Source organism: Anastrepha obliqua, chromosome 3 (assembly GCF_027943255.1).
Source record: "Anastrepha obliqua isolate idAnaObli1 chromosome 3, idAnaObli1_1.0, whole genome shotgun sequence".
In the NCBI taxonomy this organism is placed as follows: Eukaryota; Metazoa; Arthropoda; class Insecta; order Diptera; family Tephritidae; genus Anastrepha; species Anastrepha obliqua.
Genome location: NC_072894.1, coordinates 4,383,964 through 4,409,238, shown reverse-complemented (window position 1 = coordinate 4,409,238; position 25,275 = coordinate 4,383,964). Strand labels below are relative to the sequence as shown.

The 25,275-nt window shown below is 38.2% G+C and overlaps 3 protein-coding genes and 1 long non-coding RNA gene across 5 annotated transcripts; 3 read left to right on the top strand and 1 right to left on the bottom strand.

The window, feature by feature from the left end:
* Nucleotides 1-3,615: 3,615 nt before the first annotated feature.
* LOC129242623 (uncharacterized) lies at nt 3,616-4,236 on the top strand. Its single transcript, XR_008582201.1, has 2 exons — nt 3,616-3,941; nt 3,997-4,236. It is a non-coding gene; the product is annotated as an uncharacterized LOC129242623 (long non-coding RNA).
* A 9,789-nt stretch (nt 4,237-14,025) lies between these two features.
* LOC129240145 (collagen alpha-2(IX) chain-like) lies at nt 14,026-14,616 on the top strand. The gene is made up of 2 exons (XM_054875706.1): nt 14,026-14,128; nt 14,201-14,616. Exons 1-2 carry the CDS (start codon nt 14,101-14,103, stop codon nt 14,614-14,616), a joined length of 444 nt encoding a protein of 147 aa, XP_054731681.1. The 5' UTR covers nt 14,026-14,100.
* Nucleotides 14,617-15,157: 541 nt separating this feature from the next.
* Nucleotides 15,158-16,068, top strand: LOC129240493 (pre-mRNA 3' end processing protein WDR33). Its single transcript, XM_054876329.1, has 2 exons — nt 15,158-15,188; nt 15,257-16,068. The coding sequence occupies exons 1-2, from the start codon at nt 15,158-15,160 to the stop codon at nt 16,066-16,068; spliced, it is 843 nt and encodes a 280-aa protein (XP_054732304.1).
* Nucleotides 16,069-18,702: 2,634 nt separating this feature from the next.
* On the bottom strand, nt 18,703-23,434 carry LOC129240144 (erythroid differentiation-related factor 1). 2 transcript variants are annotated; one of them, XR_008582033.1, is made up of 10 exons: nt 23,274-23,434; nt 23,011-23,216; nt 20,792-22,944; nt 20,522-20,716; nt 20,171-20,456; nt 19,932-20,115; nt 19,735-19,862; nt 19,490-19,677; nt 18,961-19,424; nt 18,703-18,907 (listed from the first exon to the last, which is right to left on the bottom strand). XR_008582033.1 is itself a non-coding variant. In XM_054875705.1 (9 exons), exons 1-9 carry the CDS (start codon nt 23,292-23,294, stop codon nt 19,033-19,035), a joined length of 3,753 nt encoding a protein of 1,250 aa, XP_054731680.1. In that variant the 5' UTR covers nt 23,295-23,434; the 3' UTR covers nt 18,703-19,032. The 2 variants fall into 2 exon arrangements, 1 of the variants encoding a protein (XP_054731680.1); XM_054875705.1 differs by having other exon boundaries at nt 18,703-19,424.
* Nucleotides 23,435-25,275: the final 1,841 nt, after the last annotated feature.

Sequence of the window (25,275 nt, the reverse complement as noted above, 5' to 3'; positions counted from 1 at the left end):
ACGACTCCAGAGCTAAAACACAACATTCGGAGCGACATTGCTGAACTCGATGTGATAATGTGTGAGCGAGTCCTTAAAATTTTTAATTCTCGTATGACAACCTGCAGACGTGCCAAAAAACATTTAAGTGATGTCATTTTTCCCATACATATAATTGTAAAAGCCATATTTTGAATAAAAATAGTGAAACCTGAAAGAATCTAAATTCTTACATTTCTTATTTTAAAACAACATCTAGGCGCATCTTTTGTAAGGCCCTTTAATAATAACAACAGTGGTCCGGCACATGCATCATCGAAAGATATTTCGATCGAGTTTCGAGGCCTCAGGAAATATTTTTCAGATTTTCGAGAAAAAAAACCGACAAGTAATTGTTTATAAAAAATCGTTTGAAAACAAAAAATCCTTCGTCAGGCACGCGTTTTTTATGTTTTTCAAAAGCAGTAAACATTATATTGAAATCTACCAAGCGATTTTAAAGTTACAGTGATCACCAGTTCAAAAAACATAGTTTTGAGAGATTTAAAGTTTTGCTATCGACTTATCGGGTGCCCTTTGTTCATTGTTGAATAAATCGAAAAGTATTTGTCGGATTCACTTCAAATTTTTACACAAATTTTTAAGATATTAAATATACTTTAAGAAAATGCAAACCAAAAATCCAATTTTTTGAAAATTCTGAGTGCCTCTAACCCCTTAACGTTTCTGTTTAGTAAAGTTTGGCAAGCCATCATGAATCGTTTAACGCCAGAACAACGCGTCCAAATTGTGAAAATTTACTTTGAAAAAAAAAAATAAATCTGTTCCTAGAGCACTTCATCCATTTTACGGTCAACATAATCGCTCTAGTGACCAAACTTTCTTTCCACAAGTAGTCGGAATGTCGACTCGTCCTCGTTCTCAACTTGATGACCTTTGTCATTCGACTACGTGGAAAATTGGGTATTGGCTTACATGGCTATAAAATACACCTCGTGCAAGAATTGATTCCAAATGACCACCGCTTGCGTTGCATTTTTGCTGATTGGGCTCATGTAAATTTATTGGAAAATGTAGACAAAAATTGGAAATCGGGTCATGTAACTCGTAGCCGCGACGGGCATATGCCGAATGTCTATACAAAAAATAAATCCAATGAAATTATCTACCAAATTGTGATAAAAAAATGAATTCCAACAATATTTATGTTTTGTGTTATCAGTATCAGCCTTCTCTGCTGGTTGGTGATGAATGGGGTATCATTTTATGTATTATTTTTCACTGAGCACCGAACATTTTGGCAATTAATTTCTGGTGCTTGGGCAAAAGTCTTTGCAAACCTGTCACAATTTCAGAGGTTCTGGTTTGTAAAGGGGCACTAAGAAAACGCACGCAAATTTTGCATGAATTAATTTTTTATAGAAGGTTTTTTTTTAAATATTCCACTTTTCAAATGGAAACCTGAAACAATTTATTGGGTATGGGAATAAGTTTCCGCCCTCGTAAAAGAGACAACGCTGCTGATGCTATTTTTGTGTTCGCTCTAATATTATACAGGCGATTTGAATTTGTATATTTGAGGTCTCGCTCGCATTAGTTGACATTCGTTTGAATCGTAAAGTTCCTTTTTTATCTAACGTCAAAAATGTCTACGTTCCTCCCGAAAAAACAGCACCTTTTAAAGAAAAGTACCGCTGAAACGTGTCGTATATTGATCAATATTTACGGTAATCACGTTCCATCAAATAAAACTTGTAAAGAATGGTTTCGACGCTTCTAAAGTGAGTGATAAAGATCGCGAAGGGGCACCAAAAATATTCGAAGGTACTCAACTACACCAATTATTGGATGAAGACGCATGTCGAACCCTTGATGATATGTCTAAAGCAATGGATGTTGACAGATCAACTGTCGGTAAATAGTTTCACGCGATGGGAATGGTCCAGAAAGCAGGTAACTGGGTGCCACATCAATCCCAAAGGAGAGCGATATAAAAAGACGTTTGGTGACGTGTGAGATGATTCTTGAACGGCAGAACAGTTGAACGATTTTCTGCATCGCATCGGCACTGGCGATGAAAAATGGATATATTATGATAACCCTAAGCGACGAAAATGTTGGAGCCTGCCAGATGAACCAGGTCCATCGACAGCGAAAAACATATTCATGCTACAAAGGTTACGTTGTGCATCTGGTGGGATTAGAAGGGTGTCATCAAGTGTCATTATGAGCTCCTTAACATGTTCCCGCCGGCGCTGTTATTCATGGTCTTCGCCCACAGACGGCAATGTTTAAGTCTTTTCGCTCTATCGGAAGCGATTGCAGGTCATAAAACGAAATTTTTTCATAAGGGTAGTCGTTTATGGCATCTCATCTCATAGGTACCGTTTAATAAAGTACCATTGGTGGTACGCGCCGCCCCATGAAGCAGACTTGTGCGAGCCACCGGTGGTACGCGCCGGCGTGAACGTGTTAAACCATCTGAAACAATCACTGGCGATCGTTACCGACTACAGCTAATCTGTTTGAATATCAAAGAAAAGCGGTCGGACTGAGACGGCAGACATGACAAACTGATTCTGCTGCATGGCAACGCCAGACCGCACGTTGCTAAATCGGACCAGAAATATTTAAAGGGACTGAATTGGGAAATCTTGCCCCACCCGCCGAATTCCCCAAACATTGCACCTTCGGATTACCATCTGTTCCGATCAATGCAGTCAGCCCTTATGGGAGAGCGGTTCACTTCTTACGAGCGCATCGCAAACTGGTTCAATGAATGGATATAGTTAGAGTTAAGAATTCGAATTTTCCGTCAGAGGGATCCGTATGCGGCCTGAAAGATGGAGTAAAGTGTTAGCTTCCAGTGGCACATACTTCACATAAAATCATATATTATTTAATTGTTTAAATAATTCGTAACTTTGGCTAAGAAAGGGCGAAAAGTTATTCCCATACCCAATAGATGTTCTAAAAATTAATACCTATTTTCATAAAATTTCAAAGCAACCTTCAAGGCATTTGGATGCAATAAAATAAACTCTTTTTAATTATTATTTGCTAACATTAAAATATCAAAATTGCTTCCTATTCTAAACTTTATTTTCTATCGCACTTACTTACCCACAAACATACGAGCTGAGGCAATTATTGTGCATCAGTTGACCACTGTCCATTCTAACTTTTCACTCAAATCTTTAGAACGCGCAACATACTACACGTGTGAACACAGTTACACACTACATACACACTTATTCACATACACACCTACTTAACTACATATATGTACATATGTATTCAACATTTTCCGGCGCTTTGTGGAGTCTCATTCGAACGCTTACTTCACTCTTCTGCTGCGCTGGTATATTTTATATACAAAAAAACAAAAAAATCTAATAAAACTAAATAATTTTCAAATAAAAAACGTGAAACGAAATAGCGCCGAGGTAAGTAATTGCGGGAAATGTTACTTTTTATTAATATATTTTATTTTCCATTACCTCAGCGGTGCTCATCTTTCACACAAATACATATTTACGGAAGTGCGATGCGCAACAGCTGGAAAAGCAAAGTTGCAAATGTAGCAAGAAATTCATTCAATGCGGAATTTTCAAGTACGCGACCTAGATAATTAGTTGCCCCTCAAAATAAAAATTCCATTTAATTTATTGCACAACAAGAACGAAATAACCGCTTTTCACGTTTTCGCACTCGGATTGCCTACTTTTAGGAATTAAATACAATTTTTCAGCATCGGAGAAGAATGGGCGCGACCAAGCCAAAGGGTACCAGCGATGAGCACACAAGAGATATCAAGATTTAAGACACGTTCGAGCTTGCATAGCACGCCTATACCTCGAAACCGACTTTAATTTGAAGACTAAGTAGTTTAGTGCACATCTAACCTTCAATGGTAGCGAAAATAAAACATTTTAACAATCATGCAAAGTTTACGTGCTCTTGTAAGTTAGTGAAGGCTTTAAATATTTTGCAAAGTTAACTTTTCTACAATTTTAGTTAATTAAAAGTGTCTTCGTTATTATGGCTGTTTTAAAGTTAGCGGCCGACTTGGATATCGTCTCAATATTGAAGAGGTCTGCTGACAAAGAAAGCCTGAGGGATGACAGCTGCGGCTGCGGAAAAGGAAAATAATTAAATGTATACGAAATTCTCGAATGAATGAAATATTTGATGTGGCTGGAGTATGGTGAATAAGTAAAATAATGAATTTAATAAACTTATTCCTACATTTTAAAATCAGTTGTTTATTTGTAAATGATGAGAAAACTATATAGTGCGCTAATGTATGTACATATGTAACAGCTACAACTGAGACAAAGTCAAAAAGATATAAAAGTTGAAAGGTAAATATTATCAGCTACGCAAAATAATCTGCGACACCTAGTACAGATGTTTCCATTTCAAATTTCTGTGACTGGCGCACAGCGAAGTGGCCCATACAAAATGATTTTATGATGCTTTCCATTTCAATTCTACCGAGCTATTCGGGTCATGTTCTTCGATTTTGATGTAACTGAAATATGTTGCTCTCTAGTCAAAATAATGAGACACGTATTTTTTTGTTCGCCCGAAAAAAAATTTTTTCAAGAGTTATCGGCAATTTTGTTTTTCGGCTCAAACTCGATTTTTTTTAATTATATAAGAATTTTTTTTTTAAATGTCCATAACTTAGTCAAAAATGAACCGATTTTAATAATTCTGGGTTCAAAATGATCGTCATTACTTACAGGAGCGACTTAATGTAGACAAAATTGTAAAAAAGTAGTTGAAAATTTTTTATTTAGTAAAAAAGAAAAAAAATTGAAATTTTTTCAAAATTCAATATTTCAAAAACAGCATTTTTTTTTTTTTATAACTTTTTCCAAATCAAAAAAACATCTCAAACTTTAATTGAGTTGCATGCCTAGTAGCTAAAATGCGTTGTTTTTGAGTAATGAATTTTTGAGTAAACACCCTGTTTCGCACTTTTTGTTTTTTGCAAAATATAAAATTTTCAACTACTTTTTTGCAACTGTTTCTGCAAGAAATCGCTTGTGTAAGTAATTACGATCATTTTGAACCCAGAATTATTAAAATCGGTTCATTTTTGACTAAGTTATGGGCATTTCAAAAATTTTTTTTCTTATATAATTAAAAAAAATCGAGTTTGAGGCAAAAAACAAAATTGCCGATAACTCTTGAAAAAAATTTTTTTCGGGCGAACAAAAAAATACGTGTCTCATTATTTTGACCAGAGAGCAACATATTTAAGTTACATCGAAATCGAAGAACATGACCCGAGTAGCCCGGTTGAATTGAAATGGAAAGCATCATACATATTTTTAAACTCCTAAATTGTGCTCGAAATAAGCTATTTTTCATCTTCATACATTGACAACTGTAAAACTGTTAAAATTAAAAAAAAAAAGTTTTTTTCCACATTATTTTGCCACCACTTCACCTGAAATTGGGCTATAGTATGAAGCAATTTGTGAAATTTTAGGATAAAGACTCGAAGGCTTTCGTACATTTAAAGTCAGTATTTCCTGGACTCAGTGACGCTAAAATAAAAGAAGGCAAGAAAATTTTCTTTTTTTTAAAGTAACTCACATTTGAAAACGATTTCAAAATTTGAAAAATTTCAGGAGTATTTGTAGGACCACAGATACGAAAACTGATGGTTGATGAAACTTTTGTTCTGAAATTGAATGAAGTTGAAAGAAGAGCATGGATAAGTTTCATTTCTTTATGTCGCAACTTTATAGGAAACGAAAGAAGTGCTAACTATGTTAACGCCGTGAATGAATTTCTCGAAGCGTACGAAGAGATGGGATTCCGAATATCAATTAAAGTTCATTTTTTGCATGCTCATTTAGATTTCTCCCCAGAAAATCTAGGCCAGTTCAGCGATGAACATTTTTGAGATTTTAATTTAAATTTTTGAATTAAAAAAGTAACTTTTAATAAAACCATTTAAATTCAAAAATGTTTCATTTTTTAACAGTATTTTATGTTCAAATTAGCCATTCTTGTATTATATGGGCAAAACTCAGCTGAGGTTGCGTTAGATTCGTTCGGGTTAATGAAGTTTGGTTAGGTTGATTTTAGTTAAATTATATAATTTTTAGAGAAATTAAATGCTTTTTACATTCGGAATAGATACAGCTATAAGACTTGCTACTAATAAATAAACCTTTCATTTCAATATTGTCGACAACATCTCGTTAAACTCGCAAAAATTGGAAAAATTGACTACAATTTAGGTTTTGTGTTGAAAAATCAGTGATTATTTTTGCTTAGCGTGAAAAATAGAAGACATACGTCAGAAGGAATAAAATTTCCCCTTCAAAATTGCTTCAAGATTGGAGATCGGATAAAATCCTGACGAGCTAGGAATTTCTAAGTGTCGGAAAACACCCAAACTCGGTTTTTTAACGATAAATAAATAAATTGAGGGTGTTAAAAATTTTTTGAACACGGTTCCGCGTCGTTCTCGGCTAGATATACAGTGCTCATCATGTCACTTCAAAAGTTCTGATTCACTGTAGCACCGTGTAATTAGGGCCAGTGCATATACATCCGGTGCTTTTCTAACTGCATGAGAACTATCGATATCGATAACTATGATTTGACAGCTGCGAATGACAAACTGTGTTGACATTTCTGTTCAGTAAGGTTTGGCAAGCCATCATTAATCGTTTAACGTGGAAATTACTTTGATAAAAATAAATCTGTTCATGAGCACCTCGTTCATTTTACGGTTAACATATACTCTGGGCAAAAAGTAAGGTGAATTTGGTTGTAAAATGAAAAATCTTTTTTTATTCTTGTAAATCAATTTCATCCCCTTCAAAATAATCCCCTCTCGATGAAATACACTTATGCCAACGATTTTTCCAATCCCCGAAACATGCCAAATAGTCCATTTCCGGTATAGCCATCAGCACCTTCTTCGATTCAGCTTTTATCTCCTCAATCGACTCGAAACGCGTTCCGCGGAGTGGTCTCTTGAGTTTTGGGAATAGCCAGAAGTCACACGGAGCCAAATCAGGCGAATACGGTGGTTGCGGAATGATATGCGAGGAATTTTTGGCGAAATGGTCACGAAGAACGAGTGCAGTGTGAGACGGTGCATTATCGTGATGCAAAAACCAAGAGTTGTTGGCCCATAATTCTGGTCTTTTTAGACGAATTGCTTCACGTAAACGACGCATAACGCTCAAATAATATTCCTTATTAACAGTTTGGCCAGGTAGAAGGAATTCATAGTGCACCACACCACGAAAATCGAAAAAAACTGTCATCATGGCCTTTATTTTTGAACGACTTTGACGTGCTCTTTTCGGTCTGGCCTCGCCTTTAGCACGATATTCGCTTGATTGGTCGGTTGTTTCAGGGTCGTAAGCATAAATCCAAGTCTCATCTCCCGTAATGATGCATTTGAGCTTGTCCTGATAGTCTGAAAGCATTGTTTCACACACATCAACGCGACGACTTTTTTCCAAGAAATTGAGAGTTTTCGGTACCAAACGAGATTTGACTTTTCGTAGGCCCAAATGGTCTTTCAAAATGGCTTTCACAGATCCTTCTGATATTCCGATCATATCAGTAAGGTCTTTAACAGTCAACCGACGATTTTTTAGCACTAACTCCTTCACTTTATTGACTTGTTGGTCATCTGTTGACATCGATGGTCGTCCGGAGCGCTCCAAGTCATCAACACGTTCTCGACCCTCTTTGAAGTCTTTGTACCACTTATAAACATTTTTCGACATGGTCGAATCACCAAATGCCTTCTGCAACATGGTAAACGTTTCCGCAGCCAAAATTTCATTCCGCAAACAAAATTTGATGGCACTTCTCTGCTCAATCAAATCAAACATTGTAAAAATCGAAAAATGCACTCTTGGTCGTTTGGTAAACACAAGCGTAAATATATTACTGATAATGGCATTCACATGAAAGTTGGCCCAGATGTTATTAACAGTGCTGCCAACTCATGAACAAAATAACTAGAGCGAAATTTTAATCCCGCGAAGTTTGACAAAAAAATTCACCTTACTTTTTGCCCGCAGTATAAGTAAGTGTATTCGGCCTAGTGAGCAAACTTTCTTTCCAGAAAAAGTCCGGTTCACGAGGCTGCCATTCGTGCGATATAACGCCACTGGAGCACTTTTTATGAGGCTGTGTTAAGTCGTTGGCTTATGCCGACAAGCCACCACCTCTTGAAGCATTATATATATTGACGTCAAACAGCCAGATTTATTAGAAAAAGTGGTCAAAAATTGGACGGAACGGATAGCCATGTAACTCGTAGCCACGGCCCACATATCATATTCAAATAATAAATGCCATGAAATTATCTACCAGATAATAATAAAAACAAGTTCTTTCCAACATTATTTCTGTTTTGTATTATCATTTTAAGTTCTCAAGCTCTATAAAAAACACGCTATGATAACGTGTGTTAAATAAAATGTGGGCTGTGTGCTTTGGTTGAATGAGCAGATGCTTATTCTGGCAAAAATAATATTTTGTCATTCTTATGAGCATTTTTAATGAAAATATTTATCGACATACACATCAGCATATTCAGCCAGAGCATACTAGAGCATCAGCATATAAACCAGATTTTTCAAACGTAAGCTCGCTTGCACTAAAACGCTCTTGACTCTTGGTCTTGGCAAAACCAATTACTTTAGCAGGTGATTCGTTGTTTAGACTACTAAAGCAATATTTTGGTGTCTATTCATTGCTTTCAACCGTAAGATAACTCTTATCGTCTTTTACAGAAATGCGAGGAGAATTTAAAGCAAACCAATTCCGAGAAAGATTACATAGGAAATAATTGTTTAACAAGAATACTGAAATAATTTTAGGTTCCATTCTGCTAAAATATTATATTTTTTCGGTTTATTTGCATTTCTTGTCTATTTTTGTAAGATTTACCAAAATAAATTGATGCATCTTACTTCAATCAAATATTGCTTCTCCCTAACGATTATCAAAACTTCGCCAATACCTTTCTTAGAGCCTTACGAAATCACTGATAGTAAAATTGGTTACTTAAACAACGAACTTAAATCGAAAATGCCCTTTCCATTAGTTGAAATTCAAAGATGCGAACTCTTGCACAGTCTAAGATCTTCGGTTATGTGAGTGAGATATTTGAGATAAATATTATAATATGAAAAATACAGAGCGGTGTCACGCGACGTAACCTTTTAGATTGTCCACTTTATACAAGATGAAGTCCAAAATACACGAGACTGAGCTAAAACAAAAACGACAGGAACTTTGTTCTGATAATTTCGAGTTTATTTATTCAAAATAGTCCCCTCTGGCCTTGATACACTATTTTGCGCTATCTAAAAGCTTTTCGAAAGAGTATTTCAGATAATTAAACGGATGTTCTTCAGAACGTCGGTACAAGCCTTTTGGATGGCCTCTACGGACTCAAAACGTTTTCCTTTCATGGCCAAATGCAATTTTCCGAAGCCACAGGGAGCTATATCAGGCGAATACGATGAGTGATTGATGGTTAAAATGCGATTTCTAGTCAAAAAAATCAGTCACAAGAGAGGATCGATGAGATGGTGCGTTATCATGCAATAAGCGTCAGCTTCCTCCTTTGCGGTATTCAGAGCGAATTCGACGAATGTCAAGATAGAAATTTGCATTGACTCCTTGTGGACAATTCTTTTGGAATCGTAAAAACAAATAAGCATCGACTTGATTTTTGACTTCTTCTAACGCGATTTTTTGGGTGGTAGCTCGCCTGGGACCTTCCATTTGGCGTCAAACGCTTAGTTTCAGATTCATGTTGGAAACTTCCCGTTTCATCACCAGTTATTGTACAATGTTGTAAAGGAAGGTCTCGTCTTTTCTCGCCTCTTTAATGAGGTCTTTCGAATGTTGAATTCTGAGCAATTTTTGGTCCTGAGTTAACTTGTGCGGAATAAAACATGCTCAGACCTTTCGTAAGCGCAAATGATCAGTTAAAATGTGATAAATCAATGTTTTGGAGACATTCAACTCCGATTCCATGAATTTAAACAATGGTTTCGTTTCATTTTTCTTACATTTACGAACAAATTCGATGGAGTTTTCGGTGAATACTGATTTTGGGCGGCCCGTATGTTCATTGCAATTTATGTCCTCACAACCATCTCTGAAACCTGTAAACCAGTCATGAGCTCTGACACGAGATAGACAATCATCGCCATACACTTTTTCATCAATTCAAATGTTTCTGTAAACTTTTTACCGACTTTAAAACAAAATGTGATATTCGATTTTTGTTCGAAATTCATTTTTGTACCGATGGCGCACACATACTGACACTTCACTTCCACTGAACCGAATGTCACCAAACTTTCACTGGAAGTCAGCTAGGGATGTAACTTCCAACGCAAAAACTCATTAAAAAGATGGCGCCATCAAAAACATTTTTATGACGCCAGTCTTGATAATATAATAACTTTATAATATTTATTGTCAAATAAAAAGCTTTCTTATACGCATTTGTTGATGCAATGATTATCAAATGGTATCATAATTTTGTGTTCTTTTTTAATGAAATGTAAATTCGCCACACTAAAATATTTCAACCCCTTTCTTGAGTGTACCTTTTGCCCGATTTCAATGAAAAATGTACCGATTTTGAAGGAAATAACTTTCCTTAGTGCATATAAATTTGTCCCAATATATGGTATAGGGAGCGCGGCATCTGACATACGAGTATATACCAGAATGTGCAAACCAATGTACAGTCTGTGTCAAAAAAAGGGGACCGCGATTATTCATGACGTATAAAAGACATATATTTAAAATTTTTTTTACATAAAAGTATGTACAAAACTACTAGTCGCAATTACTCAATTAGCTGGGCACCCCTCCATACTAATGTGTGTACAAAAAAAATGAGTCCACGGAAATTTCAAAATCATAAGAAAACATTTATGAATCGCTACCAGAGGATTGCTCGTAATTTCGTAGAGGGTTCTATCATGGCTTGGGCAGCCATTAGTGTCAAAGGCAAATCGCTTATATGTTGAATGAAAAATGAATAGTGTTAAATGTATAGAACTTCTTTTGAGTATAATTTCGTTGAGGAGCCGTTCATATTTCCAAAGCAACAAAAGTTTCGTGAAATGTGTGCTTTATTTATTTATAATTGGCGCGTACACCCTTTTTGTGTGTTTGGCCGAGGTCCTCCTCCTATTTTTGGTGTGCGTCTTGATGTTGTTCCGTCCGATTCCGAACGGCAGATATTTTTATTAGGAGCTTTTTCAAGGCAGAAATACACTCGGAGGTTTGCCATTGGAGGGGGACCGCTATTAGAAAAAACTGTTCCTGCATTTTGGTCTTTCACCGAGATTCCAACCAACGTTCTCTCTCTCAAATCCGAACGGTAGTCACGCACCAACCCATTCGCCCGAAATGTGTGCTTATTTCTGAATATTTTTAAAATAGTTCCCATTAAAAGTTGAAATATTAAAAATATAAATTGGTAGCCCTAATCCTGCACATAAGAAAAGTTTCGGGATGAAAGCCAACTTTTCACATTTATTAGGTCAGTGGAGACCTATTGAGTTAACCCATATTGAATTATCTCAAAATTTTACAATGAAAACGTATTGTAAATACAATAGTAAATAGTTAAATTCGTGTATATAATTTTTCTTAATATTTTTGAGTTGTACTAGGTTCAGTAGATGTTTTACTCTGCTTGCGACTCAAATAGTGGCAATAATACAAGGTGAAGTCCAAAATAAACAAGAATGGCGTCATAAAAATGTTTTTGATGGCGCCATATTTTTAATGAGCTTTTGCGTTGGAAGTTACATCCCTAGCTGACTTCTAGTGAAAGCTTGGTGACATTCGGTTCAGTGGAAGCGAAGTTATTGCGTCCAAAGTGTCAGTATATCTGTGTCATCGGTACAAAGATGAGTTTCGAACAAAAATCTAATATCACATTTTGTTTTAAAATCGATAAAAACGTTTACCGAAACATTTGAATTGATGAAAAAGTTTATGGCGATGATTGTCTATCTCGTGCCAGTGTTCATGAATGGTTTACACGTTTCAGAGACAGTTGTGATGGCATAAATGACAATGAACATACGGACCGCCCAAAATCAGTAATCACCGAAAACTCTATCGAATTTGTTCGTAAATTTAAGAAAAATGAAACGAAACCATTGTTTAAATTCATGGAATCGGAGTTGAATGTCTCCAAAACATTGATTTATCGCATTTTAACTGATCATTTGCGCTTACGAAAGGTCTGTGCACGTTTTATTCCGCACAAGTTAACTCAGGACCAAAAATTGCTCAGAACTCAACATTCGAAAGACCTCATTAAAGAGGCGAGAAAAGACGAGACCTTCCTTTACAACATTGTAACTGGTGATGAAACGGGGAGTTTCCAGCATGAATTTGAAACTAAGCGTTTGACGCCAAATGGAAGGTCCCAAGCGAGCTACCACCCAAAAAATCGCGTTAAAAGAAGTCAAAAATCAAGTCGATGCTTATTTGTTTTTACGATTCCAAGAGAATTGTCCACAAGGAGCTCGTGAAAACGAGCCAAACTGTCAATGCCATTTTCTATCTTGGCGTTTTGAAGCGTTTGTTGCATCGCATTCGTCGAATTCGCCCTGAATACCGCGAAGGATAACGCACCATCTCATCGATCCTCTCTTGTGATTGATTTTTTTGACTAGAAATCGCATTTTAACCATCAATCACTCACCGTATTCGCCTGATATGGCTCCCTGTGACTTCTAACTATTCGGAGAATTGCATTTGGCCATGAAAGGAAAACGTTTTGCGTCCGTGGAGCTTATCTAAAAGGCTTGTACCGAAATCGTGAAGGGCATACCGGTCAATGACCTGTCACACTCTTTCGAAAAGCTTTTAAATCGCGCAAAATAGTGTATCAAGGCCAGACGGGACTATTTTGAATAAATAAACGCGAAGTTATCAGAACAAAGCTCCTGTCGTTTCTATTTTAGCTCAGTTTTGTTTATTTTGGACTTCACTGTATATTGCAAACTTTAGTTTTATTTTTTTTTAATTTGATTTTTGTATAAAGGCTCTTAAATAAGGCTCTTTAAATAATATATTGTTATTAAAAATCAGTTATTTGTATCAAAAAATCCCAAAGTAACTACAAGTTTCCGTTTAAAAGAAATAACATTCATAATACTTTTGTGAATATAAATCTCCATATCAACTCTTTATTAATAAAAACAATTCTTTTTAAATTTGGATGCTTAAAATGTTCTAAAGTTTATTCTTTCCAAAAGTTGTGGATAGTCAACAATTCCTTGAGTAATGCAAAAATAAAATTTAAAGAATGAAATTTATTTCCACAAGTATATGTATGAAGGTAGTCTGCAAGAGCTTTTCATTTTAGCTAAACGGGACCACAATGAAACCATGAATCCCGCAGCCAGAACCGTAAACCCACGTACTTATTTTCGGAATAAAGAAAAGCAAGAAATTTTACTGCTATAAATTAATTTCAATTAACAGTAACTTCAACCAGCTGATATTTCGGTAAATTTAAATTATGTGTAGTGCGCAGCTGATGCACTGCCTACCTATTTATCATACATTCCCTTTCGTCCATTTAATGTCACTTAATTATTCCAACAACTTAGTGTAAGTAGATGCAGCGCGTAGATTTTATTGCTATTGAAATGCCTGCTAACACATAAATCTCCTCAGAATTCTTTATACCACCTTCCATCACAAATTCCATCAGCCTATCGTAAAAGTTGAGAAATAATGAAGAAATAGACCGCAGCTTCATTTTATTACCACTAGAAAATGGGAAATTAACTTGTTTTGCAGCAAAGAAATTTAAATATTTTTGTAGACCCATTCATTAAGTATGCAGCTGGTCGAGAAAAAGAACCGAAATAAAAAAAAACCCTATTTGATCTCAATTTTATGTACCCAAATAATCGAACTCAAACGACAACATTTATCTCGGCACATAAATCAATGAACGAAATGCACTTTGTGCCTCTGTGCGTCCGTAAGAATGCAGCCGCCAGTGCAGGCATATAAAAGGAGCTGAGCATCGGTCCGCCACACAGTTGACCACGTAAAATGGATTATGCAACATACTTTCTACTCAGTAGGCATCAAATCTAGTTGAGTTCTCGCCACGTATTAAAATTTTAATATTCTTGTGCCGCTTTCTTTACAGTCTTGCTTGCGCTTTGTGAAACTCTACGACCGCTTGAGGCACAATTCGGCAACCAGGGTCAGGTATACTACACACAGCAAGGGCCACCGGGGCCACCAGGCCTACCTGGTCTGCCCGGCAAAGTAGGCAATCAGGGCACACGTGGTCCCACCGGCGATATCGGTCCAGTCGGAGCCATCGGCATGCAAGGTATCCCGGGCCCGGATGGACGTGATGGTGCACCTGGTCAACAAGGCGCGCTGGGCTCACGTGGAAGACGTGGCTTTCCCGGCTCTAACGGACCACCAGGACCCCCAGGGCCGCAAGGTTTTATGGGACCGCCTGGGCCTCCGGGACCGCCAGGTACGTCGACATCACGACACATGCCACATGAAATTTATGCGGACGATGAAATAGACAACTACGATTATGAGTGAAATGTATACAAAACAAGAAAAAATAAATCTAGCTAATACTCGAAAATACATACTTTTAATTAAATGTCTAACTTGCGTCAATTTAATAGTTATTGGGTAATAAATTCTTTTCTACAACAGCTATCCATCAGCAAGTTTTTATGACCCATGGAAAGGTTGTCAAAACGAAAGACAAATGAGTGCTTGCTGTTATCAGCGCTCATAATCACAAAGACTCAACACAATTTAGTCGTATGTGTACACACACACATACATAGTTTGTCGCTTAGGTTATCATATCGCCTAATATTAATCACCAACTCATTTCTTTGCGGTCAGTGATCTCCCATAAGGTTGAAGTCTGACCCAGTTATGCCTTAAGTCATAACGACCACCGCGCAACACTTCAGCCACTTAGTCTACTTGTTAATGAAGTTCTCAGAAGCATTTCTTTAGCAGATTTCTATCTCGCGAGTCAACTAAAAACATAAATGAAAAAGTTGGTATCCCAAAGTTTCGATATAAAAGCATGATCTTGAAGTTAGACAACAACACAACCGAAATGAACTCCATTAAGACAATACAAGGAATTGGTAAGCTACTTCAGACAAGCAGTTCATAGTGATTTCAACTTAACTTACTTTCTTCCCAACACAAACAGCTATCCTGCTGCTGCTCACCACCGGCTCCAGCCCGCTAGTGCACTCGCTGCGTGCCACCCCTCTCCACTTTGGTGTTGCCCGCAACGCCGACGGCGATGGCAAAATAGTGATATACGCACAAGATGAGCAGGGCACCCTGCAGGACAAGCACAAGGACGCGAGCGGTCAATCGCCTGATAGTGCGCCCGAAAAAACTTCGTCACAAGAAAGCGACTTGGAGAAGGATAGCCGCAAATTGCCAGACTACCTTTACTCAAATGCGATACCCGTAATGGATGATGAACAGATTAAGTATATGTTGCCCAACATTGGCTACCCGATTTACAGTGGTTCAACACCCAACACTGCTGCTATACTGGAGAACCGTCTGACGAATGACATGCGCCGCAATTATCCCTATTACGAGAATGCTTTTCAACGCTGGTCATTAGCCGATCGCGTGCATCTCGGTTTTAATTTGAATGGCAACACGGGACTAAATTTACTAACGTCGACGGGGCAAATGCCAAATGGTGTTATGAGTCAAGAAAATAATGGACTACAGCCTCCCGCAGCTATACTGCCTGTGGCAGTGGTGGGTCCTCCTGGTCCACCAGGTCCACCCGGACCGCCGGGTCCCCGGGGCTTTACTGGCGCGACAGGATCTACGGGGAGGCCGGGAGCACAAGGACGCACTGGACTGCCTGGTCCACCAGGTCCGCCCGGTCCTCCAGGTCAGCAGATGCCCCTTGGTCTAAACCAGAATCCCAATATTTGGTATGCCTCCAATGCCAAGCCGCTGCTTCCGTTGTACCAAAATGAGCGAGAATAAGCAATGGGACTTTTTATATATTCGTTAAAATGTAAAAATGTAAACTCACACGGCATTAGAAATTGAACCGAATAAATTCGTATTTAAAATACTCCGCACTCGCCTTGGAATGATAAATTAATTTTACTTGAAGAAATGGAAAAGTTATTGATCTAACTGATTGACGCAGTTAAAGTTGGTTTATTGGGTTTTGAATTTCGAATACGGACTTTTGATAATTGCACAGTAAACATTTTTAAATCACCCTTAGGACAAAAAAGAGATCCATGAAACTCAACACTCTGATCGTTCACAAGAACCTCAGACAACATTCCTTACCGGAAGTTTTCTGTGACAGCCCATCAGTCACTACAAAGGCGAAAAATCTCTTGAAGGGTCTTGACGAACGGCATCAAAATTAGCTTTCAAAGAGGTGCACACCTATTAGATGAAAGTCGGTTGACGCCCAGTTGCTGATTGAACTTGTGATGGAAACTGGTGTGTTTCGCCTAATGCTGCTGGGGTGAAACCACTTGACAGAATTTAAATCTTCGGCACGTTTAATGTCCTGCCAGTGCGGTGTAGTCACCGATCGGCTTTGTCTAACTCATCTAAAGGTAGACCCAGGAAACGTGCGAGAAGGAGAGGTTGTTAATAGGTGCCTAGTGTCGTGCGATGTGCCTTCCCATGTTGGACATATACTGGTTATGTCGAGCTCGATTCTGGATGCCTGGGAGTTTAGACTGCTATAATATCCACAACGTAATTGGGCCAAAGTTACGCGGGTCTCGTGCGGCAGCTGAAGCTCTTCGTCTGCAATAAGTGGTGGTTGGTCTCTGATAACGGCATTGGGTAGTCGGGATTTCAGAAAGGTGGTGAGAGTCTTCCGATAAATGTCGTTTAGTGTCTGTCTGTACACTGTCCGATCCAGTAGTTGTAGTTGTGTTTTGTTCTGGATCTCTTCAGTATAGTTGAAGATATGCTTTCTGACATGCCTGGGAGGTGGCTTAGACTCTGGTAAATGCCTCCAAGGATGATTGATTCTTTCGGTAGCATCCCAGTAAAAATTGCTTACGCAGCATTTTGCTGTGTTGCTTGACCGAGAGCATGGAAGCCTCATTGTGAAGGTCCTGCCTAATTCACTGTACCTTACCTCTCGTCTACCTTCGGAGCGTTAACTACAGCATGACTTTGGTGCAAATTATTCTTCTTTAATTGTTCCAAAATCATTTCATAGCCTTGAACGAGAACGAAAATCTACTCACGCTAACATTTTTCCTCAAAAACTTAGCGGCAGTTATTCAAAGAAGTGCCTTCGAACAGGGTCCTTCAAATCGAAGGATATTTTCAGTGGATGTCAAGACGAATAACACTCTCTTGGAAGAACACACACCAAGTTTCAGCCAGATTGGTACATTTCTTTATGTTTGGCATTCGTTTGAATCGAGGAAGTCGAGTGATTTTCCTTTCCCCATCAGAACAACGCACCAGCTCATGCCTCAGCAGTTGTGGTCGCAAAATTAAATGAAATAAAGTTCGAAATCGTTTCACATCTCCCCTTTCCTCCTCTTTACTTGGCTCCCCGCATCCCTCGGATATTATTTGTCCACCAATTTGAAGAAATGGCTGGCCGGAAAAAGATTTTATTCGAACGAGGAGGTGAACGGAAACGAATGGCAATTTTTCAGACTTGGACAAATCCTATTATTCGGAAGGGATAAATATACTAGAACAGCGTTGTACGAAGTGTATACGCCTAAAAGCACACTATGTCGAAAAGTAAAAAATATTTATTCAAACAATTAAGTGTTTTTTTTTTATTTTTACACGGACTTTTCAAATGACCCTCGTATAAATATTTATAAATATTCCCCCGAAAGTCATTTTTAAGTTATCAGAATTTCAGCAGCAATGCCCAAACACCTATGGGGAACTTTATGCTATTACAACAACAATCGCAATCTTCAACGAAAATTTAAAACAAAATTTTCATCAATCACAAATTCCATTACGCGAGTTAGGCAAAAGGGTTGCCATCGTTTTTTCGTCAAGGTTTGAAAGCGAACAGTCAGATCAGGGCAAAGAGGCTAGGTTGTTGTTGTTGTTGTGGCAGCATAAACACTCCCCATACATATTCGGGGAATACTGCGTGAGCGACAGTCCTTGGCCGGGTATAAATCCGGGTCGTTCCGGCAACGCAGCACCGACTGCCGTGGGAACGACCGACGTAGGAGCTTAGGTAGGTTGCGGTGGCTGTAATTCTACATTGTTGTTTTTGTAAGCACTTGAGGAAAATTGATTCTGCTTTTTAATTAAAGTATCTTCGCACTCCGTTAAGAAAGCAGATTTTCTGCTAAGAAAAAAATTAAGACATTTGTATGGCATTTTGGTTTTCCAGAAGTCAAAATTTTACTTTCAGCCATTAACAGTTAAATTTTACATTTCCCCCAAATAATCCTAGAATGGGTAGAGTCAGTCTCTTTTTTATGTTTTTATTACATCTTATGCCCTATTTTTCTTTTGACCCGCTATTACGAATTGAAAATGTGTCTTAAATTGGAAATAAATGGCGAGAAACGCGCACTTGACGCGTATAAACATTGGTATCCTTGTATAAAAAAAATCAAACGCATTTAATTAGATTTTGATTTTATTAGCTTTCATTCGGATTTGCGCAAGATGTGCAGAGGGGCATTCAATACAAAAAATGCATTTACAAAGTAACGCAATTCAACTCACAAATAAATATTAATTTAGTAGCATCGTAAATTAGCTTACTTCTAATGGTTTGTCGCGGTGTAACAAAGTTTCAAATAACGTCCAAAGTGTGTCAACAAAGCGTTTCTTAAACTAAGAAGACCTATAGATTAATTAATATTCAAACGTCTTAAATTAAATTTAAGCTGAAACAACCATTTTTAAGAATTTTCTCTCAAAGCCGGGAATATAGAAATTCATCGCATTGAATTAGTTAGTAGTAGTTGGTTATAGCTTCTCGCTCACATTTGGTTTATGTGACTGCTCTAGCTCGTTCAGTTGCTGCATTAAATTGGAAAAATGTTGCGCCAGCTGCTCCACCGTGGCGTTCTGCTCGCCTGTTGCCCGTTTAAAAGTTAGAGTTGTCATATACATCTTTTTATAAAGCTCAACTAATTTTTTTGGATCCTTTCCATTGAGCAACATCTTTATTAGTGTTTTCAGTGTGTTCTGCAAGCGGCTTTCAAACAATAAGATGTGCTTGCAGAACTCATCATTCGTTGTGTTGCGTTCCGTGGGGTTATTCATGGCTAAGGCATACTCGAATACAACTTTTGACTTTAGACACAAACTCAAGGCGGTTTGCAAGTGTTTTATTTTTTGCGCAATATGAGTAGAAACTAAAAGAGATAAGGAAATATAAGAAAACAACCATTGGTGGCTGGTGCTAAAATGGCATATTTACTCTCGGCTAAGAATTCTTGCAATGAAATGCGTTCGAGCTGCACCACCAGATAATCGCTGGCTTCACGCAAACCCTCCAAAATACTAGCGGCGCGCTCGTAGTGATGCTTGCATAGTTGCAAAGTGGCTTTAGGGATTGCGTTGTCAGTGCAGCTGTTACGCAGCTGACTATAGTGAAATGAAGCGATGCTGTAAAATATTTCCGACTGTTAGAATATTATTTTTTTTAATTATATTAATGCTCACCGTTTGTGTATTAGACCTGAGCGATATGTGTAGAGGATTTGTCTTGACCCAGGATGCTCTAAGTCGCAGAGTTTTAATGACTTTTGCAGCAGGTCTAAGACTTCCTTCTCTAATTCACTCCGCGTAGCCTTTTTCATTACATAAACGTATAAAATCAATGCAATTTAGTTTAGAAATTTGATAGAATATATGATTACCTCATCGGCAGTACTGAAATCTTGCAACTGTTTTGCTAAGGTAAACGTGGCAGTTGAAAGTTCCCAATTCACCAAGTCCCACAACTCTGGGCTACACTTTCGCGCGCCCAATATATCCTTCGCCTTTTCGTAATTCAAAAACGCTTCGTTATAGAACGTTTTCTGCTTTCTCACAAAGTTTATGCTACATACACAGTGGAATTAATTAAATAATCAACTAAAGCCTAATCGTTTCTTACTTTTCTTCTGGCAGATATAAGTGCGCACGGAACCGCATAAACCGCCCCATATTGCAATACAAAAAAGCCAGATTTACATTATCGTGCACCTCACTGAACGCCGAGATGCCCCGAATCAAGCAGTCATACGATTTCATTACCAATTTTATATAAATCGGCTCTTCCGGTTTTTCGCTTTTCTGCATCTCGTCCTCAGTTTGAATTTCCTTCGACGGACCAGATTCGGTAGAATCGTCATCATCATTCACTTTGTGCGCGTTATTCTCCATTACTTTCGAATATTCCTCTATTGAAATGAAAAAATTCTTATTAACTTATTCTTCTCTATTCGAGTTTTCGCCGCTGGCTTACCTTGCGCCCAGTACATGTATTTTAGGCCCAACTCATTTCGCACATTGCCCAAACGACGCAGTAACTCGCTTCTGGCATCTTCATCGGAATCACTTCCTTCCATGATGCACTCAATCGCATTCTCGTAGCACTTACAGCTTGACAGCATCAAATGTTCAATATTAGCCAATGGCGTAATTAATTCAATGAGATCATCTGGATGAAAGTTCAAATGCATGTAAAAATACTGAAAAAAAACCGGCTTAATTTAGGAGTATCTCAAATGATTACCCCCATTCAAGTCCTTGACGAGCTCATTATTGATATTCTGTGCAATCTCGGACTCCTCATTGAATTGTTCGAGATAGCTGTCGATGTCCTGCCAGTTCTTAGCCATTTGAAAGAAGCAGTCGCCTGCGCGACCCAGCAGACAACTCTTTTGCGATGCTATGTCTGACATGTATTTCAAGACAACCTCCTGGCAGCGACAAGCCATGTAAATAGCCTTCAAGCATCTGCCGTATTTCTGCTCCACGTAGTGGAATTCCGCGTAGGTGGCGTACGTAAGACAGGCCTTCTCTAACAAGAGCAGTTTCAAGTGTACATTCCATGAACCGAAATGTTGCAAATTGAATTTCGTTCCGATTCGCTTGTCTTCTGCGGCAGACAGGCTTTGTGCTTGATTTGCTTCGATTTTTATGCTGCTGCACTCTTTCAGTTCTCTACCCTTACTGCGTTTAACTTTTGACTTTTTCGTTTTTTTGTCCAATTCGCTTTGTGTTTGACTATCGCCAGTTTCGTCATTATTATGTTTGAGAGTGTCTGGCTCGCCATTTGATGCCGTTTTGTTAAGGCTTTCGTAGGGTAACGGTATGGGTTTGAAGGGTTTTGCCATATTCGGGTGTTGTTCCTCATGCAATATTCGTTGCTTCTCTTCGTCTTTGGCCCGCACTTCACTTTCTTTAATAAACTTTTCCTCGCTAGAGTTGAAGAACTTCAGGCACGCGATGCCAGCGCTTATATGCTCCAAAGAAATACGGCATCGGTCCTCTATTCCCGCATGTAGCGGGGACGGTATGCGCGGATAGCGTTTTCCATTTTTAATATGGGCATCCAGATTTAACTCCTTTAGTGTGTCGCAAATCTGTTTCACTGCCACGTTGCCACTCTGTTCAGCATTTTCAATTAACTCATCGTGGACATCGTTCAAATTGAAGTCATCGTCATTGTCCAAATCATCATCTTCATCTTCTTCATAAACTGATTGAGTGTCGGAATCAATATCAGAGTTATCAAATTTTGGCGCCTTTGGATCAATTCCCGCCGGCAAATGCAAATCAGATAGTATATAATGGGAAGATGTAACAATCTGCGGATATTTCTCTTTGGGTAATAGCTTAATGCAGTTATCTAGCAAAGCCTTTATGTTGCCCGCCAGTTTAGGTGTTATCTGTGTGGCCGTACTCTTCATGTTACGTGCCACTGTGTATAAGAGCATAGCCACAGGCACAGTGAAAGGATTTTCTTGCTTCTCGTCACACCTATTTGCTTCCGTGTCTTTTTGGCAGAGCGTGGTGAGGTCATACAACTTCACAACATCATCGTTCCGTCCCTTAAACAGCCAATAAGTATGCCCAGATTTTGTGGCGTTAGCTTTCAGGAACGCTAATATATTTTGTGCCACATTGCGCACAACTTGAGGTGAAAACTGTGAATTCTCAAGATATGGAAGGTCTTCTGTTTTGATAATTTCGTATTTCTGAACAATCCCATCCAAGTGATAACACATAACCACCTCTGGAACGTTACACATCAAATTGTCGAGCCAATAATCAATGCCAGTTAGCACATTGATGGGCTTAGCCATGTCGCGCAATCTCAGGCTAATGCATGGCCGATTGGGACCACCAAAAATAGGCATATCAGTGCCGATAAGCATTCGTATATCTTCAAATGTCCAAAGAACATTCCGATTGAACACATGACTTGATTTCGGATCCGGCACATTCTCCTCTACTTTGGGTTCAGGTAGTACTGGTCCTGTAATGGGTAGAACAGGACGAACGCGTTGCGCTTCTTGTTCTGGTGCTTCAGCACCTGATTGTTTTAAGCTGTAGTATAGAAATTTCGACAACAAATTTTTAGTTTGAAGTGCCTCGCGTGATTTATCCTTGAGACAGAAGCTATGATCTTTCTCGCCATACGCAAGGATATGCTCCAGTATAAAAGTACGTAGCCACTTCCAATCGTCATCGGCCTTACGCAGCAAGTACTTTTGTATGTCGAACTCGTCAAGTAGCAGTGTGTTGCCCACTTTATGAACAATCATACTAACAGCACTTTTAGAAGTGTAGGGCAGCTTCAAAAGCCGTTTAATATTCTCAGCATCTGTAACAACGTCCACCTCGCCCACGCAGTCTGGAAACATGTGGGCAATGCTAAAGCTGTGTATATAAACAATGTTTTCAGATTAAAATGATGATTAAGTGGAAATTTTTTACGTGACTCACCTAGCAAAACCTGGGGACTGGTAAAGAGCTTGGTGTAGGCCGCTGTTGTCTGATGTAGTCAACCAATTGGAAGGAGGCAGATTTAGATTGGTGTTGCACTGCAGACGATTAAAACTCGTTGGCACCTGCACCGCCGAAAACTTAACAACAGCCTTGGATTTAACCTCCACAAGTTCGTGCGGTCCTACATTCTGGCACAACTCAATCTGCAAAAAATTATGAGGAGTTGCAGCATTTGTCGCCGCTTTTTCAGCATTTCTCACCTCGTCTCCACTGTCTGTCATTGTGTCGCCTATTTACTTTCATTCCAGCAGCAAATGGAAATTGTTTTCACGTTTCTAGATTTTCTACGTCTCTCAACCACAAGTCCTGAATGTACACTCTTCGATTTATTCCCACATGCAGAAAACGTTTCACATAAAATAACGCAATATTTACGAAAGGTAGATGAAAGACTGAAAGCCGAATAATGCCCGAAACAGAATCGCACCGAGCAGCGCGTAACGGGTTGACGGGTGGTGAACAGCTGATCACCGGATTATTATAAGCATAATGATTAAACACAATTGCGGCAAGGACTGAAAACACATTGCAACGAGATGGTTTTCAGCTGACATTCTGTGGTTTCAATAAATTTAATTTTGTAGTGAAATCTTTTCATGTGCTATATTTGTGAGTACTTGCCAAAATCAATAATATTGAATGACTGTGCGAATAATTAAAATTAAATGCACAATGAATGAGATGTACATTGAGGTGAACCAGCGGTTGAACAAGAGTTGGTGAACGCTAGGTCGAACGTGACGCTTAAGGAGTTTGGTTTCCACGGAACATGTCTTCAACGGCTCAACTAAAGGGCCAAGTTAAAGGAAGATAACAGTATTTTTCGAGAAAAGCGCCAATAAACGAAGAAATACTAAAATCGAAGTACCTATCATAAATATTCAACCCACAATATGTCGCCTGGTCGCATAAAATACGCGCATCGACAGTAAGAGAGATTATTTACGATACTCCCAATGTCTTATGGACATGATCCAAGAGCACTGAGCATGAATGGAAAAATATATCAGACAGGTTTGTAATGACCGGGATACCGAGTTGTATTGAGGCGGTTGATGGCAAACATTAAAAATAGTTTATCCAGCACTCAGCAGATCTTTGATCTACAAATACAAAAAAACGTATGATGTCGTGCTAATGACGGCCTGCGATTCCAACTACACGTTTACTTTTGTAGACGTGGGTGCGATGCGAAGCGAGAGTGATGGTGAAATTTTCTCACGCAGTTCATTTGGAAAAATGATTTTATATTTCGTCAGATGATGCAATTCCTGGTAATTTTATATTTCGCATACAACTAAACTTTTATATTATTAATTATACGACTCTACAAAATAATTTTCGTTCTTTGTGCTAAAGTTTATTTTATGATTTTCTGCTTTATTATGAACAAAAACGAAGAGAAAATATCTAATAGTTACAGTAACAATACTCATTTTTTAATTTTTTATGAATTTTAATACATTAAAAAATACCGCGCGATTAGAGTAGGGTTGTAAGGATCACACAGTGCCGCTAGATGGCGCTATAGTGATAAAAACGATTAGCAGTTATGTACAAATCTAGAATAACCTAAAATGTCGTCGCGAAAGTGTATATATGAAGCTGATGCATTTTGTTATGTATGTGGACAATTTATTAAAGATCGAGACATAAAATATGAATTAAATACATCTCACGTCCTCTGTGAAGCCTACGAATCATATATACTTTGGCCATCCTGTTCGGAAATCAAGACAAGACATGGGCCCCACATATTGCTTGTAGCTACTGTAAAAGATGTTTGAAAGGTAAGTAAATTTGATATACATAGTAAATTAAATTTAATAGACATATTCATTTTTGTTTCTATATTTTAGGGTGGTATCGAGGTGAGAGAAGGTCTTTGAAATTTGCCATACCAAGAATCTGGCGAGAACCAAAAGACCACATTAAAGACTGCTACTTTTGCATTGTGAATCCAAGTAAAAGACGTAGAGGTAATTGAATATCCTGATCTAGAATCTTCTTCTGCTCCAGTCTCACATGATCTGACACGACCAGTACCTGTGCCACCGAAAAAACTATCGCAGAAAAGTGGCTCATCTTTTAGTTCATATAAAAGTAATTCCGATAAAGAGTTTTTACCGACACCAGAACAACCAAAACATCATTTCATCACTACAGAAGATTTTACTGATTTAGTTAGAGATTTAAATTTAC